Genomic DNA, 10,324 nt, shown 5'->3' with positions numbered 1-10,324 from the left:
AAGTCTATCAACCGCCAATTACTCACTTCTATGAACATATTTATGAACTTCTGTAATTATATCGCTTAAAGCCAAGCCTTTAATTGTTTTCAATTCCTTGATATCTGAAAATAAAATTTAGAATTTGACTCAAAAAATCACCCCTTACTTTTATAAGCACTTTGGAAATTCTCACTGAGTAGCCATTTAACAATACTTTCAATATCATTTTTCAAAGGGTGACCCACACAAGTGTAAACGTTATCTTCAGTAACGTTTTGATAAGCTAACCAAGTGCTTTGGAGCACATTTAACACTTTTCTCATATCGCCATTGGCTAAAGTGAGAAGTGCTTGTTTGCCATCCTCTGTAACTTTAACCCTTAAAAAAGGAAATATGTATGTTTTACTTTCACGTAATAATAACATTACTTTTCCTCGTCGATGACATAATTTAAACGTGGTAAAATCTGCTCAGGCGCCAGTGGTGCAAACCTAAACCTCGTACAACGTGACTGTAGAGCCGGGATGATCTTACTTAAGTAATTGCAAATTATGCAAAATCGGACATTTTCGGTATATTTCTCGATGACTGAAATAAATAAAGCCAAAACATATACTTGTAATAAATAAACAAAACAAAATTAAAACACGATCCAGTTTAAATATTTATTTAAAAACGTAAAAACATGGAAGATTCTATTGCAAACAACACACTGACGAATTCGTTGTGTGCACAACTGGTCTCATTTGGTCCGCTGGGGCTGTAGTTAACTCAACTTTAACTATAGATTCTTGGTGTTCTTTTTCAATTCGGGTTAGAGGTATCCCAAAGTGTTTTGTTATCAAATCCATTAAGCTTGAGTTGACCTAGAGTTAATTCAATTAGTCTGTTTAATGTTTATTGAAATACTAACAGCTTCTCCTGTTTTCGCAGACACTAAAAAATTAAATAATCGATAATCTTGAACAAAATGTTTAGTTTTATCTAATCGAACCGCTCTTTGATGTTCTAAGTCGCCTAAAAATCATCAGTGAAATCAAGAAAAACAAATATTTGGATTACATTTATTTCCAACTATTGCGCAAATCGGAGGATTTTCCACGATTTTTCTAATGGCATCTATCCACATGGACAGGCAATCAAAACTTACTGAATTTGTTATGTCGTACACTAGAACTATCAACTGAAAAAATATAGCACAGTAAATAGATAAATAGAGTAATAGACTAGTTTGGAGTAAAATACTCGTATTATGTATTTACGAGTAGAAAACGACTATAAAAGATTACTTTATGTTCTTTTTATGTAATAAATCATGACATTTACAGGCTGCCCCAACTAAAATTTGTACCCCCTAATTCTCCGATTCCGTCCAAGTGTGGAAAAAATGATGCATTGTCTACGCAACCATGTTTTTTTTTTCAATTTAAGGAATATACTGCTCAAAATATCCTCAAAATAATGTGTCACTCGACCCCTCCTGCTATTTAATTTTTTTGTTTAGATTGACCTGTTTCAGCATTTTTTCCAAACTTGACGCAAATTTTAGTTAGGACACCCTGTGTTACTCTTATAATTTTCGAACTACATAACTAAATATCACGGCCTCCTAGATTAACAAAAAAAACTCTGTCTATCCGACGCGCCAAATTTGTAAAATGTCTGTTTTCAATGTTTGACATAAACATATTGTACTGTCGTTCCCTCTCTTGACTTCTTAATCAACAAATTGTTAAAGTACAGCAACTGAAGCACATTGCAGTAATATGGATTACATAAGCCAAGTCATAAATACACAAATAAATCATATAAAAATAATAGTTTCCAAGCATTGTAAATTAAAAATAATATATTATCAAACAGTGTCTAAAGGTAGGCAACCGTATAGGCTTTGAACTAAAAACATGGCGGGCGGATTAGAGACGGAGTCTCCTTGTTAATCTACATATAAATAAGCATTAAAAAATCAAATGTCAAATTATTATAAGTTTTTAGCATCAGTTTTCAGTCAACGTCTTCATTATTTTCTCCAGTGTTTCTTTATTCTATTCTACAACAATCTTAATCAAGACTAAAACCTTTAAAAAGCTCACTTCAATTTGGTAGCACAACATGCTACAGAAAAGCAAAATTAAATATATTCGAATTCCACAGAACTCTTGATTACACTCTTTTATACACTTTGTATAAAAAAAAATAGAATAATGGTACGAAATTATTCGTCATTTTTGGTACAATATTTGAATACATATTTTCTACAAAATTAGAACAAAATTTATGAAATAACTTTTTTTCAATATAGGTAAGTACGCACATCCGTCTTGTGCAACGATATAAAGCAAAGAATCATTGACTTTTCTTGGTATTATTTATAATAATTACTTAACAATGTAAATGAATACTTAAATAAGACTATTTTGGAAGTAATATTGATATAAAAAATAGAATACATATGTTTAGAATCCGTAAACCAGACATAAATATGCAGTTAAAAACTCAAATTATACCATATTAAAAAATTAGAAACAAAATTATTAAAAGCAGTTAAGAAAAATAAGAAGTCATTAGTTTTATTTTTTAATAATATAATATTCATAAATCACAAACCCAAGTTCGTTATAAAAGACAGGCAATTTCCTTATTTCCACTTACGTGAATCTTAATCAATATTATCAATGTTATTAAGTCATCAATAGTCATTTTGTGAAAAAGTGATTCCTGAATTATTTAATATTTGTATTATACACATTCAATATTCTTACTATTACTTCCCACACTAAATTGTACCGAAATGTGACTAGAGACTAGAACAGAGCAAAAGGGTATGTGGTAATCTATGGATTGTTTTTTGATGTTTCAATCAGAAACATTATCAATATGATAAAATAATTATAATAATACTTCAAAAAATTCTCGTAACAATTAAGTAAAAAACTCTCTTCTATTCTTATGTTTTTATTCGTTAAAGTGTTATTGAAATCAGTATTTGGTAGAAATACTTTGATTCAGGTTGATTCCTAATTTCAAATTGAGCCAAATTGATTGAAAATATCACAAATTTCTTTATTTCAGCCTAAAATTGAGATTGAAGCAGTTATTTTTATAAAATACATTAGTTTTGAATTAATTCTGTATTAAAATCGAGCAAATTTGGAAATTGGAAGTTTCGAGTGGTTTTTACAAACGTCCAAAAATAATAAACTGAGGAAAGTATGTATTTGTTAATTAATCATTTCTTTCTGAGAATATTAATAAATGTAAAATTTTTTGTGCGTGCTGTACGAACTTTTTATTTTTATAACATGATTCAAAAGAACTGTACTCGAATGGTATTTAGAACATTAGAACCATTAGATTACACCACGTCCCATTAAAAAAAAATTTTTACTTAATATTTCTTCACGCTTCTAAAACTTTGTCCATTTCCTGACTAACATTTTAGTGAAGATTTGGCAACACTTTCGATTAAAAAATACGTACATTTGAATTAAACAGATAATTTCCAAGCATATGTCCTCTAAATTCCATACCGCCAACATCTGTAATTCTCACAGTAATTTCCTGACGACCTGGTAAAAAAAGCCGGCGTATATAAAAATCCGCACCAACAGTTTGGTTATATTGCCTTGTAAATTCGTCATAACAGAATCTTCTTATTATGCTTGTCTGCAATTAATAACAAAAAACAAATCAAGTGGTCATTGCAAAAAAGTACAAACCTTTCCAACACTAGGTTCCCCAACAAAAACAATTTTTAATTGTTTTCCAACACTTTCTTCTTCCGAATCTGACATTTTAATAATGCATTTCAAAAAAATCACCTTATAAGAAACTCATATTAGTATCTGCAAAAAGCAATAATTACCATAACAAAACAAAATCGGTTGAGTGCTTTTTAAAATTCGCAGTGCACACACATATCCGTGAAATATAAAATTCAAAAACACATCCACAAGCAATATAAAAGTGAAGCTCCAACACTACCAAATCACTGCATCACAAACCACCACAATGTCCACAATAGCTTCTTCAATAATTTTACTCGTTTTAACCGAATCTTTAGTTTTAGGATGTCTTATTACCAATTGTCCTCGTGGTGGCAAAAGAAGTAAATTTGCCATAAGTGAAAACGCCGTCAAACCGGTAAGAAAATCGTTTATTTGTAAAACCAAAATAATTTTCGCAGTGTGTGAGTTGCGGACCTGGTCAAACTGGGCAATGTTTCGGTTCCAACATTTGCTGTGGACCATTTGGGTGCCTTCTGGGAACCCCAGAAACGCTGCGTTGCCAACGAGAGGGGTTTTTCCACGAACGCGAACCCTGCATTGCCGGCAGTGCCCCATGCAGGAAAAACACAGGACGATGCGCTTTTGATGGAATTTGTTGCAGCCAAGGTATTTTTGTTAAACATGCAATAATAGTGTTCACAACAGTATGGATTTTGTGTTAATACTGAATATTTCAGACTCTTGCCATGCAGACAAAAGCTGTGCCAGTGACGACAAATCAAGAGTTTTCGCCGAAAGTCCGATAGACTTGTACACTCTGATTAATTATCAAGCAGAGTTGGCTGGTGATAAATAAAAAAAATCAATAATTAAGCTTATTTTGCAAGGCACCACAAATGTAATGTCTTATTAATAAGTGTGTGAAAACTTGAGCAATTATCAATAAAAGCGATATCAGTGTTAAATTGTTTGTAATTACCCTTTAAGACCTTTCTCAAGACTTCGACTTCTTTCGATTAACACCTCATGAACTCATACGTACAAATAGCAATTAAATCATAAGATACCAATAGCAACTTCCATACAAACATAAACAACATAACCCTACTTACTTCTTCTTAGGGCATTTTGAGCATCCATGGTCATGGCATCTGCTTCATCTAAAATGATTAGCTTGAAACCAGACTTGAAGATTGTCCTTGTGCTTGCAAATGTGAGAATTTGTCCTCGAACAATACCAATACCTCGGTCATCAGAAGCATTCAATTCCAAAACCTTCAAAATTGTGATTTTTATTTTCCCATACTGTATTGTATGTACAATTTACCATTGAGGAAAATTGTGCTGGTGTGTAAAGTTGTCGAGCACAAGCCAGAATAGTACTTGTTTTCCCAGTTCCTGGAGGGCCATAAAACAGCAAGTGAGGGACTTGATCCTCTCTAATAAATTTGCCAACTAAAAGAGAATAATGAAACGAAAGTGTGAACAATTAGTAGGACTTACTGGTTTTTATAATATCGTCGTGAGACACCAAATCATCCAGACGGCTGGGGCGGTATTTTTCTATCCTTTTGTGCAAAATAGATTGAAATCGTGAGGAAAAAATAAACAAATTGGACTTACCAAGGTAGGTTAACGCGTGTCTCGTTCTTAACCATTTTTATTTTCTTATAACAAAAATCTTAACACAAACAAAAGCACTTAACCTCACTTTTATCTAAGTATACGGAATTGAGTATTTAGGCAAACATTTAAAATAATTTTCACTTTTCATTACACCAAGTGTTCATTTTGCAAGTATTATAGTTACTCCAATCGGAAAATAAGCACAAAAAGAAATGAACGTGAAAAATGTAAATTGTGAAGGCGCCAAAATCTGACAGATAATTGCTTGTCGGTGTCGCCAACCATGACTTTTTCTATTAATTAAAATTTTGTGCTATTAATTAGTTGCATCTTAGTCCAAATTTGCGTAAAACTGTAATTTTTTGTAGCTGAAAAATCCCTTTTTTCAGAAAAAGTTGAAATCTTAGGAAATTCTCTAGAGTTGGCCAGACTGATACATCTCAACAACCAATCAAAACATAATAATTAATTTTTTCAAAAATACCGTGCGATCAAAAAAATAATAAATTAGAGTAGGCGGTGATTAAAGTCCTTCAGATGGCAATCCTGATTTTTGACATCAAATGTCAGCGGAAACTTTGACTAGTTTGCGTTTTATTCCTTTTGAGTGAAATAATGTTCACTTTAGAGCAGACATTTTTTATTGCTGTACAAGAGGGAAACGGTGGATGGTCATTTGCACTTTGAGTTTGTGTGGAAAATTTCTAGCTCAGATTTCCAGCCAATGTGTTGCCAACTGTAGAATTCAATCGACGCCTACTCTAATTTATTTTTTATTTGATCGCACGGTAGCACTAAAAACGTAAAAAGTCTTTGCTTACTTGCAACAAACTGAAAATATTTCATTTTTTTCCCAAAATAAAACATCGCTAACGTGTGCATCGATTTATGACAAAATGCCACTTCAAATTAATACCAACTTGAATGTTTGACTCCGGGAAAAATCTTTATTCAAAGAAAAGTTAAACAAATTACGAGTCTGTGGTAAATAGAAAAAATATATTTTACAATAAAATTTATATACAATTTTAATATGAAAATAAAAACTTTCAACAAAAGTGTAGTTCGGCCGTTTGTAGTTGATATTATCTAGATTGAAAGAGCGTAAAATTGTTCATACAGGGTTGTTGTAAACATTTACATTGGCTAAGAAATTAAAACAATAAATTAAAATAAAGTGAGATAAGGCTTTATCACATTTAATTATACCATGATTATAGAAAGTACACAATTAAATAACATAAATTTTCATTCTAAATGATTCTTCAAAATTAAATTTTAACGATATAACATTTAATAATTGTTTTCCGTAAATAGATGTATTTGAAAACATTTGTATACATTCTATAATAAGGTAAAGGAACAAATTGAAATATTTTTAATGTTCATTGCACCTAGTACACAAAATTAAATCAGATAAAGATTTGTCATCAAGAAGTTACCACCTAGGATTTGAATTTTTAGGAAAATTACGTTTTTCTTGTTGTTGGCGACTAGAATTTTTAGAAGTAATTTTGAATGTCTAGGGTTGGTTACCCCTTGTTGTTGACGATTGACGTTTTCTGTCAACCTGCTGTCAACTATCAATTGAGTTATCTCTACAAGCTGACAGGTGATTTAACCTAAATTTTTGACACTAGTTACAAAATCTTTTGTTTGTCACCACAAACCAACCCAACCAAATTTAGGGCAACCTATTCACTAATATCCCTAAATCCTAAGGAGTAATTTCTTGTTGATACGATAATAATTCTAGGGAATCACATTTTTTTCAATACTTAACTATTTAGCGCCACTAAACTTCTGCTTAATAATTTACTTTTAAATTAAGCAGAAGTTTAACCATGTATTGGTATAAAAAAATCTTGATCTAAGCATCAACAAGCATTGCTAAATAAAGCGCCTGTCAGTTGATGGTACTCAGTCTTTGTGATCTTGACCACGGTTGTTCCCTTGCACTTGCGAACGCTATATAAAATAAATTTGCTCCCATATTAATACCAGCGGCTAGATAAAACACCAATCTCCACTGACCCAGTGTTTCCTAATGTAAATAAACCCAAAAGACAAATTTTAATAAAAATCAATCGCCTAATAACTTACCCGTCCCTCGATAATTACACCAATGACATAAGGAGCCAGAAATCCGCACATATTCGATGCAGCATTCGTAATCCCATACATAGTGCCGGCATATTTCGGACTGAGAGCTATGTGGTTCATCTGATTACCGGCGTAAACAGCGCCAGCAAGAGCCCCCGGAAGGGCCAAAAGTAACTGCACTGCTACTCTATCACATCCAACATACGCTACTCCCAAAAGACCCAACGATGGGACAATTGAAGCTAAAAATAAACTTCCAGCAAATCATTAGTTTTCCGCACAATTTACCTAAAGAGTTAAAAACTTTATACGAAGTAGAGAGAGACAAATATCCTCGACTCAGCAACCAATCGGCTATGATACTGATGAGAATCCCGCACCACCAACTTGTCAGATATGGAATTGCTGATAAAAGTGCGTTTGCTTGAATGTCAAAATGGAGAATTTGACTCATGTAAGTAGGCAGTTCGGTCAGTTGGGTGTAAAAGGCCCACGACTGGCCACACTGGGTGATTAAGATGGCCCAAAGTGGGACGCAAGTTAGCATTTTAAGCCATGGGATGGCAGCCCTGTCATCTTCATCCTAACAAGAATTTTTTTCTTAAAATGAGTCCATAACATAGACCAAAGTAAAGCCCATATAAATCATAGACAATTTTACGTACTTGAGGGCCGATACTGGCTAGAATAAAAGCTCTCTCTTGTGGATTTATCCTCGGATGGGTCGAAGGTGAGTCGTAGATAAGAAAGCACCAAAATACGAACCATATTATACCCAAAAAACCGAATAAATAGAAGCACAATGGCCAACCGCCGTCTAATTCTAGTGAACAGAGCCAACCAGATAGGGGAAGTGATATGACGGTTCCAAAATTGGCTCCTATAACAAAATATGTATCAATTTGATAGGTATTAAATTAATTTCAATTTGATTTATTCCATTTAAAATTATTGCAATCAGGAAAAGCGGTGACATCTGTAAAAAGTGTAAAAATAAGATTTTAGTAAAGCACAACTTTTCATCATCATTGATGATTGTTTTTTGATGTTTCAATGTCAATATGATAATATCTATAATTATAATAATACTTCAAATAATTCTCGCAACAATTAAATAAAAAACTCCCCACTATACTTATGTTTTTATTGGTTAAAGTGACATGAATGACTGAAATTAAAAGTTTCGAGTGCTTTTTAGAAACATCAAAAGATTGTAAACTGAGGAAAGTATTTTTTATTTAATTATTTTTTTCTGAAAATATTAATAAATGTAAAATTTTTCGTGCGTGCTATACGAACTTTTTATTTATATAACATGATTCAATAAAAGAACTGTACAATCACTCGAATGGTATTTAGAATCATTAGATTACCCCTCGTACCATTAAAAAAGACATTTTTGTACTTAATATTTTTAAAGCTTCTAAAATTTTGTCCATTTTCTGACTAACATTTTAGTGAAGATTTGGCAACACTTCCGATTAAAAAATACGTACATTTGAATTAAAAAGATAATATAATATATAACAAAATATGTATCAATTTGATAGGTATTAAATTAATTTCAATTTGATTTGATCCATTTAAAATTATTGTAATAATAAGGGAAAAGCGGTGTCATCTGTAAAAAGTGTAAAAACAAGATTTTAGTAAAGCACAACTTTTCATCATCATTATTTAAAAATTAATGAAAATCTTATTAATTATTTTGACAATTTGTGGGCATCTTTCTCTCTAACACTGTATGATTTCTTTAAAATGATTCATTAATGAACTAATGATACGTATTTGTAAACAAACGATCACCGGAAAAAGTGCATTAATTACGTTATTTGTAATTGTTACCTGCATAAACATAGGCTGCAAATTTACTCCTTTCCAGGGGAGGAATCCACCTTGCCAACATTGCATGCATTGACGGAAACGTGACTCCCTAAAAATCCTCATTTAAGAAAAACCGCATCAACAAAATGTAACAATTACTTCGCCCATGCCCTCCAAAACACGAACAATAATAAAAAGTGGGAAATTAATCCTTGCTGCAATGGGACTAAGTAAAGTGAAAACTGCAGTCATTAAAACTCCCACACCATACACCAATTTCCCACCAAACAACTCAGCCAAACGGCCACCAGGTACTTGGGTAAGGACATACCCATAAAAAAACGAGCCTAAAACAATACCCTGAGTGGCTTCATCCCACGCAAATTCTCCATCAGACTGCAAGTAAACTGTGAAACAACTGTGCATTTCAATTGACAAACTCACTGTGTTTGGTTGTGTTGAGTTTGTGGCGTTTGGGGCCACACAGTGATCGTAAATGTTGCTATTAGTAGAGGGTTGTGGTATTGCTGTGTTGTTCACCATAGCCACAATGGCCACAGATAAGTTAACACGCATCGCATACACATTTGCAAAACCTAGAAAACCAAGGATTCCTAAGATATGTCGTGCTTTCATACATTCTCTGGTGTCTTCCACTAAAAATGGGGCGTTGTGAGTGACTATACATTGTTCCTTTGTCTAAGATACCTTCAGGTGGGATTATACGTGTTAATTCATCTTCATCTTCAAAGTTACTATCGGAATCACTTTCAAAATCTTCATTTCTAATTGCAAACATGGTTTTTTAAGTAAATCAATGAACACAATCCCAAAAACGGCTCACACAGCTCGACTCTTCTTACTACAATGAGTCATACAAAGCGGAATAACACAGTAATGTAATGCGTATACGACGATTAATACTGATTGTGTGACATTAAATAAATAATAAAAACCAATGATAAGTAACGATAATTTTTAAAATTTGTATTTACAACTTCCCACACTCGGTTATCAGCTGTTACTTGTTACTATCACCTGTCGAATGTTGGCAACACTGA

General features: G+C 32.5%; 4 protein-coding genes across 6 annotated transcripts in view; 1 reads left to right on the top strand and 3 right to left on the bottom strand.

Moving 5' to 3' along the window:
- Nucleotides 1-5,608, bottom strand: part of LOC123004350 (replication factor C subunit 5-like) — a 29,876-nt gene extending 24,268 nt beyond the window's left edge. Inside the window, exons 1-7 of one of the 2 annotated variants that reach the window (XM_044397580.1) lie at nt 5,334-5,608; nt 5,214-5,278; nt 5,038-5,165; nt 4,823-4,985; nt 411-570; nt 149-360; nt 27-104 (exon numbers count right to left, since the gene is read on the bottom strand). In XM_044397580.1, the coding sequence (XP_044253515.1) occupies nt 27-104; nt 149-360; nt 411-570; nt 4,823-4,985; nt 5,038-5,165; nt 5,214-5,278; nt 5,334-5,368 (841 nt within the window). In that variant the 5' untranslated portion in view covers nt 5,369-5,608. The remainder of the gene's footprint in view (nt 1-26; nt 105-148; nt 361-410; nt 571-4,822; nt 4,986-5,037; nt 5,166-5,213; nt 5,279-5,333) is intronic. The other variant, XM_044397577.1, reaches the window with a different exon arrangement.
- On the bottom strand, nt 582-4,809 carry LOC123004351 (ras-related protein Rab-28-like). The gene is made up of 6 exons (XM_044397581.1): nt 4,690-4,809; nt 3,702-3,827; nt 3,463-3,648; nt 1,045-1,165; nt 896-999; nt 582-848 (listed from the first exon to the last, which is right to left on the bottom strand). Exons 2-6 carry the CDS (start codon nt 3,774-3,776, stop codon nt 678-680), a joined length of 657 nt encoding a protein of 218 aa, XP_044253516.1. The 5' UTR covers nt 3,777-3,827; nt 4,690-4,809; the 3' UTR covers nt 582-677.
- Nucleotides 3,741-4,664, top strand: LOC123004352 (neurophysin 1-like). Its single transcript, XM_044397582.1, has 3 exons — nt 3,741-4,125; nt 4,169-4,376; nt 4,448-4,664. Exons 1-3 carry the CDS (start codon nt 3,994-3,996, stop codon nt 4,564-4,566), a joined length of 459 nt encoding a protein of 152 aa, XP_044253517.1. The 5' UTR covers nt 3,741-3,993; the 3' UTR covers nt 4,567-4,664.
- Nucleotides 5,609-6,314: 706 nt separating the features above from the next.
- On the bottom strand, nt 6,315-10,300 carry LOC123003874 (putative inorganic phosphate cotransporter). Of its 2 annotated transcripts, XM_044396910.1 has the most exons (9): nt 10,176-10,300; nt 9,972-10,125; nt 9,708-9,919; nt 9,423-9,659; nt 9,285-9,372; nt 8,105-8,319; nt 7,728-8,022; nt 7,440-7,681; nt 6,315-7,380 (listed from the first exon to the last, which is right to left on the bottom strand). In XM_044396910.1, exons 2-9 carry the CDS (start codon nt 10,060-10,062, stop codon nt 7,243-7,245), a joined length of 1,518 nt encoding a protein of 505 aa, XP_044252845.1. In that variant the 5' UTR covers nt 10,063-10,125; nt 10,176-10,300; the 3' UTR covers nt 6,315-7,242. The 2 variants fall into 2 exon arrangements, with proteins under 2 accessions (XP_044252845.1, XP_044252844.1); XM_044396909.1 differs by having other exon boundaries at nt 9,972-10,282.
- Between the last annotated feature and the right edge of the window lie 24 nt (nt 10,301-10,324).

The sequence above is a fragment of the Tribolium madens genome, unplaced genomic scaffold, assembly GCF_015345945.1.
Source record: "Tribolium madens isolate multiple individuals breed KSU strain unplaced genomic scaffold, Tmad_KSU_1.1 Scaffold_1;HRSCAF=32;Tcas5.2_LG8, whole genome shotgun sequence".
In the NCBI taxonomy this organism is placed as follows: domain Eukaryota; kingdom Metazoa; phylum Arthropoda; class Insecta; order Coleoptera; family Tenebrionidae; genus Tribolium; species Tribolium madens.
Note: the sequence above shows the minus strand (reverse complement) of the source record. Positions and strands in the feature narration are given on the sequence as shown.

Excerpts from the sequence above, each read along its gene's own strand:
- LOC123004351 (XM_044397581.1), bottom strand. The coding sequence starts at position 3,776 with ATGTCAGATTCGGAAGAAGAAAGTGTTGGAAAACAATTAAAAATTGTT. Across the intron at positions 1,166-3,462 it reads ATTATCTGTTTAATTCAAAT|TTGATAGTTCTAGTGTACGA; the intron begins GTACGTATTTTT and ends ATATTTTTTCAG. Across the intron at positions 849-895 it reads CTGCGAAAACAGGAGAAGCT|GTCAACTCAAGCTTAATGGA; the intron begins GTTAGTATTTCA and ends AATTAACTCTAG.
- LOC123004352 (XM_044397582.1), top strand. The coding sequence starts at position 3,994 with ATGTCCACAATAGCTTCTTCAATAATTTTACTCGTTTTAACCGAATCT. Across the intron at positions 4,126-4,168 it reads GTGAAAACGCCGTCAAACCG|TGTGTGAGTTGCGGACCTGG; the intron begins GTAAGAAAATCG and ends TAATTTTCGCAG. Across the intron at positions 4,377-4,447 it reads TGGAATTTGTTGCAGCCAAG|ACTCTTGCCATGCAGACAAA; the intron begins GTATTTTTGTTA and ends TGAATATTTCAG.
- LOC123003874 (XM_044396910.1), bottom strand. The coding sequence starts at position 10,062 with ATGTTTGCAATTAGAAATGAAGATTTTGAAAGTGATTCCGATAGTAAC. Across the intron at positions 9,373-9,422 it reads TTTTGGAGGGCATGGGCGAA|GGAGTCACGTTTCCGTCAAT; the intron begins GTAATTGTTACA and ends GAGGATTTTTAG. Across the intron at positions 7,381-7,439 it reads GTGTAATTATCGAGGGACGG|GAAACACTGGGTCAGTGGAG; the intron begins GTAAGTTATTAG and ends TATTTACATTAG.